General features: G+C 40.6%; 1 protein-coding gene across 1 annotated transcript in view; it reads left to right on the top strand.

Moving 5' to 3' along the window:
• Positions 1–17,190, top strand: part of CFAP58 (cilia and flagella associated protein 58) — a 98,352-nt gene that overhangs the window by 34,698 nt on the left and 46,464 nt on the right. The window contains exons 10-14 of the mRNA XM_010971277.3: positions 4,551–4,712; positions 5,526–5,672; positions 11,471–11,611; positions 12,338–12,561; positions 15,231–15,342. Of these exons, the coding sequence (XP_010969579.3) occupies positions 4,551–4,712; positions 5,526–5,672; positions 11,471–11,611; positions 12,338–12,561; positions 15,231–15,342 (786 nt within the window). The remainder of the gene's footprint in view (positions 1–4,550; positions 4,713–5,525; positions 5,673–11,470; positions 11,612–12,337; positions 12,562–15,230; positions 15,343–17,190) is intronic.

Genomic DNA, 17,190 nt, shown 5'->3' with positions numbered 1-17,190 from the left:
TCAATGATGCAGTCAAAGTTGAAATTAAAAAATACTTTGAGACAAATGAAAATGAAAACACAACCACACAAAATTTATGGGATGCAGCAAAGGCAGTGCTAAGAGGGAAGTTTATAGCATTACAGGCCTTCCTCAAAAAAGAACAATCTCAAATAAACAATCTAACCCACCAGCTAAAAGAACTAGAAAAAGAAGAGCAAAAACACCCAAAAGTCAGCAGAAGGAAGGAAATAATAAAGATTAGGGAGGAAATAAATAAAATAGACATTAGAAAAAATCAATCAAACCAAAAGCTGGTTTTTTGAAAGAGTAAATAAAATCGACAAACCTCTGGCCAAACTCACAAAGAAGAAAAAAGAGAGAGCACAAATAAGCAAAATAAGAAAGGAAAATGGAGAAATTACAACAAATAACATAGAAATACAGAATATCATATGAGAATGTTATGAAAAACTATATGGAACCAAACTGGATAACCTAGAGGAGATGGACAAGTTTCTGGAAACATACAGTCCACCAAGACTGCATGAAGAAGAAACTGACCATTTGAACAAACCAATCACTAGAAATGAAATCGAATTAGCAATAAAAAACTTCCCTACAAATAAAAGTCCAGGACCAGACGGCTTCACCAGGGAATTCTACCAAACATACAAAGAAGAAATCATACCAGTCCTTCTGAAACTCTTCCAGACGATTGAAAGAGAGGGAATACTCTCAAACTCATTCTGTGAAGCCACCATCACCCAGATACCAAAACCAGGCAAAGACATCACCAAAAAAGAGAATTACAGGCCAATATCACTGATGAACATAGATGCAAAAATCCTTACCAAAATACGAGCAAATAGAATCCAACAGCACATAAAAAAGACTATACATCCTGATCAAATGAGGTTCATCCCACGGACACAAGGATGGTTCAACATACGCAAATCAATCAATGTAATACATCACATCAACAAGAGGACAAAAACCGCATGATCATCTCAATAGATGCAGAAAAAGCTTTTGATAAAATTCAACACACATTTATGATAAAAACTCTAACTAAAGTGGGTATAGGGGGAACATATCTCAACATAATAAAAGCTATATATGACAAACCTACAGCCAGCATAGTACTCAATGGTGAAAAACTCAAAAGCTTCGCACTAAAATCTGGGCAAGACAAGGCTGCCCACTATCACCATTCCTATTCAACATAGTCTAGGAAGTCCTAGCTACAGCAATCAGGTAAGAGAAATAAAAGGGATCCAAATTGGAAAAGAAGAGGTAAAAGTGTCACTATATGCAGATGACTTGATACTATATATAGAAAACCCTAAAAGGTCCACACAAAAACTACTAGAAATAATTGAAGAATTCAGCAAGGTAGCAGGTTGCAAGATTAACGTTCAAAAATCAGTTGCATTTCTTTACACTAACGATGAATCAATTGAAAAAAAAAGTAAAGAAACAATCCCCTTTAAAATAGTACCCAAAGTAATTAAATACCTAGGAATAAATCTAATCAAGGAGGTGAAAGAATTATACACAGAAAACTATAAAACACTGATTAAGGAAATTAAAGAAGACTTAAAAAAATGGAAAGATATTTCATGCTCCTGGATTGGAAAAATCAATATTGTTAAAATGGTCACACTGCCCAAGGCAATCTACAGATTTAATGCAATCCCTATCAAATTACCCAGGACATATTTCACAGAACTAGAACAAATCATAATAAAATTTATATGGAACCACAAAACACCTAGAATTGCCAAAGCATTACTGAAGAAAAAGAAAGAGGCTGGAAGAATAACTCTCCCAGACTTCAGACAATACTACAGGGCTACAGTAATCAAGACAGCTTGGTATTGGTACAAAAACAGACATATGGACCAATGGAACAGAGAGAGCCCAAAAATGAACCCAAAAACTATTGTTCAACTAATCTTCGACAAAGGAGGCAAGAATATACAATGGCATAAAGACAGTCTCTTCAGCAAATGGTGCTGGGAAAACTGGACAGCAGCATGTAAAGCAATGAAGCTAGAACACTCCCTTACACCATACACAAAAATAAACTCAAAATGAATCAAAGACCTAAACATAAGACAAGATACAATAAACCTTCTAGAAGAAAATATAGGCAAAACATTATCTGACATACATCTCAAAAATGCTCTCCTAGGGCAGTCTACCCAAGCAATAGAAATAAAAGCAAGCATAAACAAATGGGACCTAATTAAAGTTACAAGTTTCTGCACAACAAAGGAAGCCATAAGTAAAACAAAACAACAACCTACGGAATGGGAGAAAATCTTTGCAAATGAATCTGACAGAGGCTTGATCTCCAGAATAAATAAGCAGCTCTTATGACTTAATAAGAAAAAAACAAACAACCCAATCCAAAAATGGGCAGAAGACCTAAACAAGCAACTCTCCAAGGAAGAAATACAAATGATCAATAGGCACATGAAAAAATGCTCAATATCACTAATTATCAGAGAAATGCAAATCAAAGCTACAATGAGGTATCACCTCACACCAGTCAGAATGGCCATCATTCAAAAGCCCACAAATGACAAATGCTGGAGAGGCTGTGGAGAAAAGGGAACCCTCCTACACTGCTGGTGGGAATGCAGTTTGGTGCAGCCACTATGGAAAACAGTGTGGAGATTCCTCAAAAGACTAGGTATAGACTTACTGTATGACCCAGGAATCCCACTCCTGGGCTTGTATCCAGAAGGAACCCTACTTCAAAATGACACCTGCACCCCAATTTTCATAGCAGCACTATTTACAATAGCCAAGACATGGAAACAGCCTAAATGTCCATCAACAGATGACTGGATAAAGAAGAAATGGTATATTTATACAATGAAATACTACTCAGCCATAAAAACTGACAACATATCACCATTTTCAGCAACATGGATGTTCCTGGAGAATGTCATTCTAAGTGAAGTAAGCCAGAAAGATAAAGAAAAATACCACATGAGATTGCTCATATGTGGAATCTAAAAAAAAAAAACAACATAAATACCAAACAGAAACAGACTCATAGTCATAGAATACAAACTTATGGTTGCCAGGGGGATGGGGGTGGGAAGGGACAGACTGGGATTTCAAAATGTAGAATAGATAAACAAGATTGTACTGTGTAGCACAGGGAAATATATACAGGATCTTGTGGTGGCTCACAGCGAAAGAGAACGTGACAATGAATGTATGTATGTTAATGTATAACTGAAAAATTGTGCTCTATACTGGAATTTGACACAACATTGCAAAATGACTATAACTCAATAAAAAAAAGATTTGCCTAAAATAAAAAAAATAAAGATATAAAGGAAAATATATTAAATAACAGACATCATTAACTCTGATGGGAAAACGTTAGAAGAGGATTTCTTGGAGTATATTTTCTGGAATACTAATCCCACAAGTGGAATAAAAGGATTCGCTAGTGCAGTGACGTGGGGACATGATGCTCACAGGTAGCCCAAACCTGAATCACAATGATTATCAGGATGGCAAAGGGCTAAGTCCTTTTTGACCTTTAGGTTCTAGGTAAAATGCCTCTTCTTTAGAGGAAACCTCCCTGGCCGTGTTACTTTAAGTACATCCCCTTCCTTCCTTCTCTGTCATACTGCTCTGTTTGTTTCCTTCAACTGTCACCATTAATTAAGAGAAGTCCACTGACATACAGTGAGATAGTCTTAAGAATTTTCTCCTTGTGGTGTTCTAGCTGTTGTTTTATACCATAGCGCCACTGATTTAATCGGCCTTCCTTGCTAAATTTTTTTTTTCTTAAGGAATTTTTGAAGAAGTTTGTCCTTAGAAAATCAGTTTCTGTGGGCATTGCAGCCGAGAGTCATGAGTATGTAATTTCTACTATATGGATTGCTTGTCGAGAGCTATTGGCTGATGGTGGAATTTCGGGCCTCGGTTTTTCATACTTGCAAAAAGGAGGCAGTTACTCTTGGATCTATCTTGCCCAGAAGTGTTTTGTGCACAATGGAACACATTTTTATGAAGCCCTTCGGGTTTCCCTGATGGAGTGAGTTTGACATTGGAAAGACAGCACTATGATTGCTATCAGTGTTCAAAGGCCACTTTTCTTTCTTGTGGTTGACTTTATAAAGCCGTGAGTGTGGCTAAACAGCTAAGTTATCTCTTATCCTTCTTAGTGCTTTGTGTTAAGATCTGTTTAAGCCTGTGCCTTTTTTTTTTCTTTCTTACTTTTTTCGGTGGGTGGCGTGGTCAGGAGAGGTTTTCAGAATCGAAAGAATTTCTTTATTTCTTTACCCTCCTGTGATCACAGAATAACTGTGCTAAGCCTTTGTGCTTGAGCACAACTCCAGCATAGATAAAAATGTTTACCCCTAATCAGCTGGGCTGAGTTTCTGTATTGTACTACAGTGATTATAGCCAGATTTTCTGATTGCTGCCGTTTCTACTAGCTACCATTAGATTAAAACAAAAAAAAATCTCTGTTTTCCCTGAACCAATAACCACAGATAGGATATTTAACCATCTTTATATACTTCTTTCTCTTCCAGGTCCTCATGAACATGGAAGACATAAAAGTCCGTGAGATGCAGATTTTTGACTACAGGAAAAAAATCGCTGAATCAGAGACTAAATTAAAACAACAACAGAACCTGTATGAAGCTGTGAGGTCAGACAGGAATCTGTATAGCAAAAATCTGGTTGAGGCTCAGGTAAAGAGTATAGTTACATCTTTACATTTTGATCCCTCCCCATCCTGGGTTTAAAGCAGTTTCTGTTATCCTAATGGCAGAATTTAGACTAGATCAAGAAAGAGATTTCCTGGAATTTACCTGAAAGAGAAGATCAGTTTCTGCAGAACTATCATATTGTTGGGGAGGGGATAGCTCAGTGGTAGAGCACATGCCTAGCATGCACAAGGTCCTGGGTTCAATCTCCAGAACCTCCATTAAATAAATAAACCTAATTACCTCCGACCTAAAACAAATTGAAAAAAAAAAAAGAACTATCAGATTGTTTGAAATGGAAATGACACAACTTGATCGGATGTGAAGATCATGGTCCTGCTTCTCATTATTGTGTAGAATCGCCAATGTCCTGTTTCTAATTTTTAAAACTGCTGATAGCTACTGTGACTCAAAGGGGAGCAGTGTACTCTTGTCCTTTAATTGCAGAGCTTTGCTTTGTAATCTTTTAGTTAAAATGTTTATTGTGGTTCTAATTCCTTCCTCTATGAGGAATAAAGAGTGTGTGTGTGTGTGTGTGTGTGTGTGTGTGTGTATAGCATATTCATTATGTACACTTCATAGCTATCTCATGAGGATATTTTGAGAGTTAATTCTAGAAAGCACTTTGAGGTTGATGGGCACAAGGTACAAAGGATAGCCCAGTCGTAATTGGTCAAGAGACCAATGTTTGGAGTGAGTCACCCTTAAAAGCTCTTGATTGAGTATGTATTGAATTTCCACAGGGACGGTGATATCTCTCTAATGCACTTTCAAACATTTCTCCTTTCATTTTGTCAGGATGAAATAACAGAAATGAAGAGAAAGTTAAAGATTATGACCCATCAGGTAGATCAGTTGAAAGAAGAAATCTCGGCGAAGGAGTCAGCCCTTGTGAAGCTACATCTGGAACAGCAGCGGATAGAAAAGGAGAAGGAAACGTTGAAGGTACAGATCTCGTAATACAAGCCGTGGACCCACAGTCAATCTATCTGACCCGCTAAGGGCAGGCCCCATGTTTACGAAAGGCAGCAAGGGGGCTAGGAGAACAACCAAGGCACCAGGAGGATGAACTCCACCACCTCCAGGTCAGGCTTCCTTCCAGGCAGGGCTCCTGGGTAGAACAGGGAGGGGCCAGTGGAGTTGCAAAGCACCTCATTTACCTGTGCTGTCTATCATCGCATAAGCGCAAGAGAACCGAGCAGGTCAGCGGCACACAAGGAGTCACGGAGCTCTCAGGCTCACTGCAATCTCTTTGCATTTACAACCCAAGTTCAACCCTTGTGCCCACACCCAACCCTCCCAAGCTCTTCCCTGGGGCTTCTATAAGACAATGCTGGCGGGATCCTTGGTCCCTGTGTCCTGATCACTGTTTATTTCATGTGCAGTGCCTTTTCTGCCTGCCACATCACTAACTACCAGGTGTCAAGCTTTGTCCTCACTTGATTTGCCCTCAACCAGGTTCATGGTTCACCTTACCTCTGTGAGTCTAAGAACTTTGTAGGCACTCCTCCAGGGAATCAGATATATTGTCTTCACATCTATTACTAAGATACATCCTTTTAAATCTGCTAATTTAGAACATTCTGTGTCTACTAATATACTCTTCCCCAAAATACATACCAAATAATTACACCATATCAAATCGTTGAGCCAAATATATGTTTTACTATACACATTCACTAAACCTAATGTGTTTTCCTTTTCCTATGCAGTCCAGTAGATTTCCCTTCTAATCCATTTGACCAAAGAAATAACAAAGGATCTCCTAAGAGAATGGTGTCACTTATTTTTTAAAATGTGTATGTTTATGAGCCACTTGTGGGAACTATCTTTAACAAATGAGAGACTGGGTATCTTGTTTTCAGCACATATTAGCTTTCAAAGATAGTTCCTATCTTGAAAATGTGCATTGAGTGTTGGACAGGTTTAATGTCAAATTTCCTTGATTACAAGATTCTTGTGATTGAAATATGCACTCTCAGTTTAATAATAGGTTTTTGTCAACTTAATGATAGGTCTTCATGGAAATAGAACTACTACATTAAATTAAATTAAGGCACATTAGGTTTGAGAAAGATTGAAATGTAACAAAATGCCTTTATAAAAAAGATATGGTAAGTTGATATACTTACCTGCCTAAGATTTTCATCTCCCCAAAAATAATAGAAAATTCTATATTAAGAGTTGTTTATATATTAAAAAACGTAAATATATTTTCTAAAATTTGAAAATATCCTACATCTTTGTCCTTATTCTCCTTGTTTGAAAGCATAGTTTTATAGAAGGTAGTTTGTTCCACCTTGGAGTCTGTAGTGGGATGGGGTTTATTTATCATGGGATGAATCAGAAGAATCTTTTTATAAACATTGCTTCACCCATGGGCTTCATGGACCCGTGTTAGCAGCTTCAGTGTAACTCGATTTGGTACATCCTCTCTTTCCTTTCAGAGGATGACACTGATGCTCATCTCTTACTTTCCCAAGCAGTGCTCTTTTCAAAAGATTAATTATTGCTTTATAATTGCTGAAGTCCAAGGTAGACAAAATCCTGCTTTAGAATGAGCAATGTCCTATGCAAAAAGGCAACTATTATTAATTCCTTAGAGCTTGACTTTGGTTAATATTTATTTCACTCACACCCTCCATCATTAGACACCTACACACATAGCTTGAAAGAAGCATCGTAATACAATGAGATAAAAGACTGTAGGCTCCTGTTTTTCGGTCCTGGGCCAGCAGAGTTGGCAGCTGGTGAACATGAAAGATGATTAAAGGGCTTCTGCTCTAGAGAATCTGCTCTAAATGGGGACTCCTAGGTCTGGATAGCTTTGGGTCATCGATTATAGGAAGATGATTGCTTTAGACTTACTGTGAAACTAGGCTGCCTTTTCCCCAGCTTTTCCCATTAAAGCAAGAATTAAGAACAGACAAAGGATGATTCCTTGATTTATTATTTGAGGTTATCCAAGGGTGACTTGCAGTGGTGCTTCAACTGGATAATTTTGGCCTATCATTAAGCCCGTTTGACATTCTTTAGAAAAATATGACAGCTCAAATGTTCAGTTTCAGCCTCTTGACTTTTTTAGCCTCAAATATGAATCACGTTTACAGAGGTCCCTGGATTTCATGCATCTAAAGTTTGCAAACCAAAACCCTGGAGGGAAGGGCAAATTTGCTAGTGACTCTGCCCCACCAGAGGCATGTAGCTTGTTACTGTGAGTTCCCTGAAGCTATATGGGCACATAATCTTCCCTGGGACGGCAATTCTTCACCTGTTTGGTAGACTGAAAGATGCTTTTTGATGGGACAACTCAATTTACTACTTCTCCAAGCCTGACAGACAAGCAGTTGTCCTTAATAGGTCATCCTCATCCTCATTCATCCCCCTTAAAAGAAAAATCTTGCTCCTTCCATGTTTCTTTTCCTTTTTTGGTTGTTACCAGGCTCTACTGACTCCTCAGGATCTTAGACATCGTCAGCACATTTTGGTTATGACAGAATGTCAGTGGTTCTTTGTAGACATTGCTGCATCTGTGTTCATCTGCCCATTCTGTCCCAGTCTTGTTTCATCAGCACTGAAGGGGCCATCTCATTTGGAGTGTCTGCCTTCCAGTCCTAACAAGCCCTCAATTCTGTCTCGTCACCTCCCAATCATCCCACATCAATCTGACAGCACTCTGATCCTTGATGAATAATTCAGCATCAAATTCTCTATGTCCAGAGCTCAGCATCACATTAGCAGCTGGCTTCAGGGCACCATATCCCTTTACTTAGCAGACTCTCTAGAATGACATGGTTGGGAACTATTGGTGGGGGTGGTGGGGAGAGAGATGGGGGGGGAAGCCTAATTATTCTCATGGCTAGAAGACTTCAGGAGGTCCTATTTGTTTTGCTAGATACAAACAGATAGATTCTGTGAAACCCAGTTAATGTTGGAATCATGTATGAATGGGTGAAACTCCCTTAAGTATGGTTCTTAAGATAGGATTTATGGATATATGCCAGATTAGAGGATATATGTTCCATAAACACCTGTCACAAAACTATGTAATTGTGGAGGCTGCAACCAAAGAGTGTCCTGACATTGTGTTACAACTTTGTACCACCAGTAACACTTTGATAGATGCGAATACCTCAGGTCCCACCTAGAACATTGCTTGATGAGCTTTTGGGTGCACAGTAGTTGTTACCATCTTTCCTGGGTGAGACAGCTCAGATTTATAGCTGCTAAATGCATGAGACCCAAGGTATTTTGTTGATGTTAACATTTGCTGCCAACATCTAATGCCACATCTTGTTTACAGCCCATAAATTTATGACATAAAGACACCACTCAGAACTTTGATATATTATGGAAAAAAAAAAAACCACCCAGCAATGCCAAACACATGAATGGTTTTACATTTCAGACAGATACTTTTACACACCATTGATTGCATTTTAATATAACAGCGGTTTCATTTTGTTCTGCTGATGGATTCAGATCAGCTCTCGGCACTTAGGAACAGGGAAGTGAATGTCGCACATCTGGGAAAATAAAAGTTTTATTAAAGAAAGTATGAGCCAAACGGGGATTTTATTGCTGTCTTCGCCGTCACCTTAAAGGATGATAGAAAGAGAAAGGCTGGTTCGTTCTTCACTCTTTCCTAACAGGCAATCCCCCGAAGTGGTAAAGACCAGACCAGGTCTTTGCTCACTAGGTATTTCCTTTGGCTTATCCTTGGACCAAAGTGTATTTCATAAATGAACAAACAAACTGTCATGAAAGGAACCCCGGTTTTACAGTAGCTAGCCACATTTAGTTTGTGATGTTACATGTCTCTTGCTGGGTTTGCCATGTCTTGTACTGTTTGGATAGGTTTGAGCCATGGAGTTAATGACTCTTGGTCTTCATGGATGAGAGGTGGGCTACAACTGGAGTTAGGCTCATTCACAGGCACTCACTTGCAAATATTCAGTTTTTGCCAGTGACATTTCTGGAGGTGGGGTGGATGGTGGGGGTCCCAATACTTCCTAGAAGGAAAAAAATGATTACTTTTTCGCTGTCATTTGCAGCCCTGCAAACCATTGAAAAGTTGGAGACTTAGTGTTGTCTTGCCATCGCCCTTGTGATTTCGGGCATGGGTGAAAGGCTAGTTCTTCCTCCTGTCTTTCCTTCTGGTGCTGACTGGTCTGTGATGCCACCTGTCCTTCCTATCTGGGCATAGAACCTCTCAAAGCTGTAGTTTTCTTTTCTTTAATATGATTAACTCTGGGGCTCCCCATCGTATACATTCTACGTGGCATACAAGGTCCTTGGCAGGTTGGCTCAGCTGTTTTGCCACCCTTACCTCCTGCTGTTCCCTCCCCAACACTCTATCCCAGCCCCACTGAATGCTTTGCTATCTGGTGAACACATCAGGTTCGCACGCCTTCATTCATACAAGCCTGACTGTTGACTGCTCTGCCCCCAACACATACCTCTGCATTTTGGAAATAACTGTCAGCAGCCAAAGCCCTGACTGCTTCTTCCCTCTAAATCCCAGGAGGAAGTAGGAACTCTTTCCTGTGTACTCCCATGTCCTCCTTCACACACTAGCTGGCGCTTCCACACTGTGGTGTGCTTGGTTATATTTGCCATTTCCATTGGGTGGTGAATCCCTCATGTCTTATTCATCTGTGTTTGACTTGGAACCGTTGTGTGGAGGTAGCAGAGGGGGCACGAGCTTCGGAATCAAAAGATCTAGGTTGGAATCTCAGCTCTGCTTCTTACTAGCCGTGTGACCTTGGGCAGGTTGAGGTACTTTTCTTTGTCTCTGGAATTGGGTCTGTAGGCTGGGGATAAGGGTAGCTGTGCAAAATACTTAGTATCATCCCAGGGGCACTGCAGCCACACATATGCTTGTGGAGTTGCAGCAAATGTGTCCTTTGATGAGAGGCGCTTTCCTTCTGAGACTGACCAGTTCACAGCCCCCTTTCCCCATCACTCTTACGATTCCCACATCACCTCAAGAGCTTCAAGATCTGAGCTGTCCCAGGAAGCCTTCCCGTTAGCCACAGTCTTCTGACATCCTGTAACATCACTTCACTGTCTGGGTGATAATAAAGATCCTGAAACGTTAGTGCCTGGACTTGTTAATATGTGCATAATACTTGTATATCTTATCTTCTCATCTGGATTGGAGTCGTCTTAGGAGTAGGATCCATATATCTTTCTATATCATAATATTTCTTCTATTCCATCAAGATGTTTTATAAGATAGACACTTGGTTGTTATCTTTCAGTTTTGCTTGTAATGGGCTCTTATCTCTGCAGCTGATACGCTGGTGGTGTTAGTTAGGACCGTTACAGGAGCTGCTATGCACAGAGGTGCCCCTCCTCAACCCCCCTGCCACGCTCACCCCCACATCCTTCTCTGCACTTTTCTTTGTGAGTTCTCCAGTGTTTAGCTGGTAAGAGAAGTGCTGCTGAATACCAATAAAGCCCCTGCTACACAGATAGAGAAAAATGATGGAAGACCCTGAGGGCACGACTCATGGAATAAACATGATCACCGTGATGTGCACTGATGTTTCTTTACAGACTGCGCACGCGCGCGCGTGTGTGTGTGTGTAGCTCGTTTTGCTTGTGAAGGTGATCAAACCACGTTAAACGAAACATCACAGGGATATGTAAGAAGCACGCCGTCCGTCTGAATCTGGGCCCTGCGTCCTGGTTTGCACTGTCACCGGGGAAATTGGTCTGTACCTTTCGCTCTTTGTCAGGCTGAGCTGCAGAAGCTGAGACAACAAACCCTGGAGACCAAACACTTCATTGAACAGCAGGAAGCCGAAGAGAGAAGACTGCTGCGAATCATTGTCGAGGCCGATGGGGAGAGGCTGAGACAGAAGAAGGAGTTAGACCAGGTAGGAGCAGCTCCTCACCAGACCTGCAGACGCCACTGTTTGACTCAGCTCTTCGCACGAAGGCCCCTTCTTTTCTAAGCTCTTCCATTCAGTCTATCGGAAGAACAGCCCTGGAGCCCCACCTTCTGCTGATTAATCATGAAATACTCATTCATTTATTCAGCTCCTATTTACGGGCACTTCCTGGGTGTCAGCCTCTCCTCTAGGCATGGAGGATACATTGACCAAGAAAATAAGGTTCTGTCTGCAGGGAGCTTGCCTCCTAGCATAATATCATTGCTCACATATAATTACAATTAATAATTATGTCATTTAGGGGTTAGACACTTAAATGCTTTCAGAGATCTGGCAGGTTAAAACAAAGAGAAGTTGGTTACTGTGGGACAGTAAGGAGTGGCAGAGGCTGGCAAGAGTTAGCCCACCATAAAGGCCTTCACATTTAAACATTTATAAAATAATGTGTTGGAAAAAATTAACCAAGCAAACACCTATGGGCCAAGGGTTATTGGATGATTATTATCGTGGATTATTTATTGTACTCCTCTTTCCAATAAGGCTGCGAACTCTCCCAGGAAGGGTCTGGTGTTGGTGTGTAGCAGGCTGTTCCCAGGGCCTCACCTCCTGGCTGCCTAGCACAGGTCCTCATTGACTGCATGAGCGCTGCTGTCATCATGCGAAGTGGGACGTTTTGTCCCCTGGTGGCCACGCCCTTCCCTCCCCTTCTAGGTCATCAGCGAGAGAGACATCCTTGGGTCACAGCTAGTTCGACGCAATGATGAGTTGGCTTTGCTGTATGAGAAGATCAAGATCCAGCAGTCCGTGCTGAACAAAGGCGAGAGCCAGTACAACCAGAGGCTGGAGGACATGAGAATCCTCAAGCTTGAGATCAAGAAGCTACGCCGGGAGAAGGGGATCCTTGCCCGGAGCGTGGCTAACGTCGACGAACTCAGGTAGTAGAAGACCCACTTGAAGCTGAGGGCACGGGAGTCTGTGAGGAGCTGCTGAAAGGACCTTGGGTTTCTCTTGTTGGTCATGGAAGGTCTTTTTTTTTTTAAGTTTTACTTATTTATTTTTAAAATTTTAATTTATTTCTTTTTAATTTTGGGGGTAGGTAATTAGGTTTATTTATTTTTATTTATTTGTTCTTTAAAGGAGGTACTGGGGATTGAACCCAGGGCCTCATGCATGCTAAGTATGCGCTCTACCACTGAGCTATACTCTCCAGCCCTGGTCATGGAAGGTCTTGATCAAGTTGTATAAAATAATTTTTTTATGTTGAAACTATTAGCAAATAATGGGAACCACTTTTCCTTCATTCTGAATCTACACTGTGCCCATTCTGTGTCACAGGAAATGAACTAGTTTCCTTTCAATGGAGCATAAGCAAGGGCAAAAGGATTTAAAAAAAAAAAAAACTTTATTCTGGATTTAAAAAAAGAAGCTTCGAGTCAAATCCCCAACACAGACTTGTTACAATTCAGAAAAAATTTTCCCCCAATGAGCTCTGTAGAATTTCTTTAATAAGGCAGGATGCAAGAGATGGAGCATCAATATTTAAATTGAATCCTGCTAACATTTGCACATCTTTTTCTTGGAATTATATGCAGAATGAGAAGAGGGGAAAATTTAATTTTATTACTATTTGAAAACTCTGTTTCCTTAGAAGGTGGCCACATTTTATATCTTACTCTTGATTTATCTTCTGCAGCTTTCACTTGAGCTTAGTACGCCTTCTTCTCGCTTTAAATCTTACATTATACAAGATCTACTTTCCCTTTGGGAAAACATCACTGTGTTTTATATAGGCAATTGCAGGAAACCAAATAAGAGGTCTGGTGTTTTCTCAGTAGCTATCTTATTCCCCACAGAGTTGGAGATACACAGTATCCTTGACCACCTGGGGACAAGGACACAGTTTGGATCTGCTTCTTAAATTAGTTGAATTAGAAGATAGTTTTGATTTTTAGATGCAGTGAATACGTTCAGGAATAGCAAGGGAAGTTGCCACTCTCAAGGATAGATCAATACTCTTTTTTTAAAGAGTTGCTCATATTTCAGATGATGAAAGTAATACAAATTCACTGTAGAAAATGTGGGGAATGCAGGAAAATATAAAGAAGGGATTAGAAAATCACTCATAAGTTTACTATGCAGAGATACCACCATTGACATTTTGGAGACAAATGGATTCATTCTAAGTAGCTATTGAATGATCTCCAGGACCAGCACTTAAACTTGCCAGCCATGTGTTATTTTTATTACATACACAAAGGACCAAATTCTACCCATTCTCAGTCAACACTGCTGGTTTTTTGATAATAGATTTTTATCTCTCTTTATGATGGGAAAACAACTTAATAAAGATATTGGAGGCAAGCAGGCTGAACTCCAATCTCAGACTTGCTACCTATAAGCTGTGTGACCTTGGAAAAATCACTTAACTCATCTGAGCTTTAGACTTGTAGTTAAAATGAAACATGGAAACAAACGTGATGTGCCTAGCACAGAGTCTAGTACAAAAGGAGCCGTCAGTAACAGTGGCAAATACTCTTGCCCTCCTCTGCTGATGACACTGTAGAAAATTGTAGTGTTAAAAATATGCTTTTAATTCTCAGCAGCTTGTTCTGAGCTCCCTGTTGAGTGAACATCATGCGGTTAATTCTAATGGTTTGTCTTGCTAATGAGGGGAAGTTGTATTATTGGTTTAAATGAAGCAATTAAGTAAAAGAGATGGCTTAGTATTAGTAATCTGCACACCCGCAGCAGACGAGGACAGATAATAATATCGTTCTTGCCCATGTCAATGCCAGTGCTTGCCTCTTCTCCGCCTCCCAGCAAAACTTCTCGTGGAATAGGGTGGCAGCCGGCTCACTGGGTACTGTGGCTGGCTGTAGTGCATTACCTATTAACTAGAGATTCTCACAGATTTTAGAGTGTGTTTGAGCCTGAGCTAGCTCTTCAGGACTTTTCCAGCCATCTGTGTAGTTGTGGAACTTGAGAGAAAAGATCTCTCCTCATTTGATGTTTTTCAATCCTGACCTGCATGTTAGAATTACCAGCAGGACATGACAGTCTACGAAACCCAAGCCACATGCTAGACCAATTAACAGAATCCCTTTGGGGATTGGGTCCAGGCAAAGGTAGGTTTTCAAAGCTCCCCAGGTGACTGCAGTATGCAGTCAGGGCGGTGATGCTCTGCCCTAATTGATGTCAGGTTCTCGCCTGAGCCTTGATAGCATGCATTCTGGTGCCACACCTCGTGGTGGAACGTGGATTGGGGTTTCACTGCTACTATAGGAGGCATTTAGAAACTTTAAAAAATATATTGAAATCCTCATAATTTACCTCCCCTGTTCTTTCCTTGTTCTAAATTCCTTAGATATCCAGAATCATAATTCTGAAGCAGGGGTACCTTTTTTTTTAAGCTAAAGCTGAACTTTGAGCTCTGCAAGAATTGATGCCATCTGTGTCCTGCCCAGATTAGGAGGCTGGACTCAGTTCCCAAAGTCTCCCGATAATTCCAGTTTTTTATGAGATGTAGTGTGTATGTAACCACTTAAAGATACGATACTCAAATGGGTAGAGAATTTCTTTGCAAAAGAAAGTTTGTCTTATTCAGGCAGGAGCTTTTTCACACGCAGAGAGAGTTCCTGAAGGAGAGGACAAGATGCCGAGCCCTGGAGGAGGAGCTGGAGAACCCCATGAACGTGCACAGATGGAGGAAGCTCGAGGTAACCTCTGGCACAGCCTCCACCCGCCCCCAAACCTCTGTCTCCCCTGCTTGTCTCCTTACCTCAAGGCCAATAAGAAGCGTGTTTTTATTTAATGCAGTGTGATTGTCGCCTAAAATGTCAGGCTGGATCAAATGTAATTTGGATTGTTCCAGATTTGGGTTCTGTTTGGACAGAACCCTTTCTGCCTAAAGAAGACCCAGTGAAAGCTGTGAACTGGCCTCACCAATGGACATTTTGTTTTGTTTTGTTTTTGTTTTTGTTTTTGTTGAAGCAGTTTTTGGTCAACCAGCTATTTTTCAGCTGCCTGTTTTTCTTGGATAGTTAATTGCCTTCACCTGCATTGACCACCAGCCTCTTCACCATCTTTCAGTTGGCCTTTGCCTCCTTTTATTCCCCACAGGAAATAGGGCTTTTGTGAACTAGCCCTCTTTTCAAAGAACTAACGTTGTGTTAGTTAAACCCCTTCTCTTAGGATCTGCGGACACAGCCAAAGTCCCATTGGTAGATGATGGATAATAAACCTCACATTTTGTTTTATGACCTCCTGATAGGCATTACCACCAGCAGTTCGCAGTGGAAGACAAACTGCTTATTCAGGAGAAAGATGCCCATCTCCTATAGTTGTACCCAGCAGTATGGGGGCCACAAGGGGTTTCGACTAAGTGCACAGTTAGAGTGCTGGGAGAATAGAAGAGTGTGATATAGAAAAGAGGGCACGGGGAAAAATCAGCCAAGTAGGTTTTTGTTTTTCGTTTTTATTTTTTCCTTTAAATGAAGAAAGCATTAAAGATAATGCATTATAAATTGTGATGTAAACATAAGGCCTGAATTTTAATGACATCCAGTGTTGCCAAGTGAATGTGGGTGCCAAATCTAGTCCCAATATGTGGGCATCAGTTGGCTCTGCTTAGTATTTCTTAAGCACCATCAGAGTCCATGGAATATCTCCCCCCACCTCTCTTGGACCCTCATTTATTTCTCTTCAAATGCCAAGAGTTGGGTAGTTTACTGAACAATGATATGGTTGTGTCTGGGGAAGTGGGGCTAAAGATTTTAAATCCGTTTACTGTCACAGTAGTTTTCTTCCATGTGTTTTCAAGCAGATCTTTGAAGTTTCCAATTCATTTCAATTTCTATTTAAAAAATTAGAAAATAGAGACTCTGGGAGGCAGCTGAAGATATTTAGCTGCTAAATTAATTCTGAATGTCAGTACAGTTGGAAGTGAAGCTTTGGCTCAAAGTCCAGAGGACAAATTATCAAGGTATAACTGCAGATCTTGTTTGAATTATGCACAGACTGAAGGCACATCAAAGCTTTTGGGATTGATAACGCTGTTTGAGAGCTAAACACCAACACCATGGCTGTGTTCTGCTGCCAATTATTAGCAGACATCCCCCTCACAGGCTGTAATGAATCTTCTTGTTGACAATTAGGAAAGGAGAATCCTGAGATGGAATGAATTAGGGAGCCCTGTCTCATTCCTACGGAAGCAGAGATGATGGTAGCGAAACCTCAGAGCATAGTAATTAAAAACCCCAGGCTTTGGAGCCAGACATATCTGGGCTTGAATCCAGCTCGACCTTTATCAGTGTGGGGAAATGACTTCCTCCTCTGAGCCTCAGTTGCCTTATCTGTAAAAGGGGAAGATAATACTGTCTAAGAGGGCTGTCATGTGACTAATATTTAATAATATTTGGAAAGCACTCAGCCTGGTTTTTGGATGGTGGTGAAGAGTCAGGTTTGATGCCCTGTAGCTGTCATATTGTGGTTACTATTTCCCCTGGTGAAATAAACATATTAACTTTCCATTTATTGACTAACTAGAGGTAACAGATAAAACATTA

The sequence above is a fragment of the Camelus bactrianus genome, chromosome 11, assembly GCF_048773025.1.
Source record: "Camelus bactrianus isolate YW-2024 breed Bactrian camel chromosome 11, ASM4877302v1, whole genome shotgun sequence".
NCBI classification, from domain to species: Eukaryota; Metazoa; Chordata; class Mammalia; order Artiodactyla; family Camelidae; genus Camelus; species Camelus bactrianus.
Note: the sequence above shows the minus strand (reverse complement) of the source record. Positions and strands in the feature narration are given on the sequence as shown.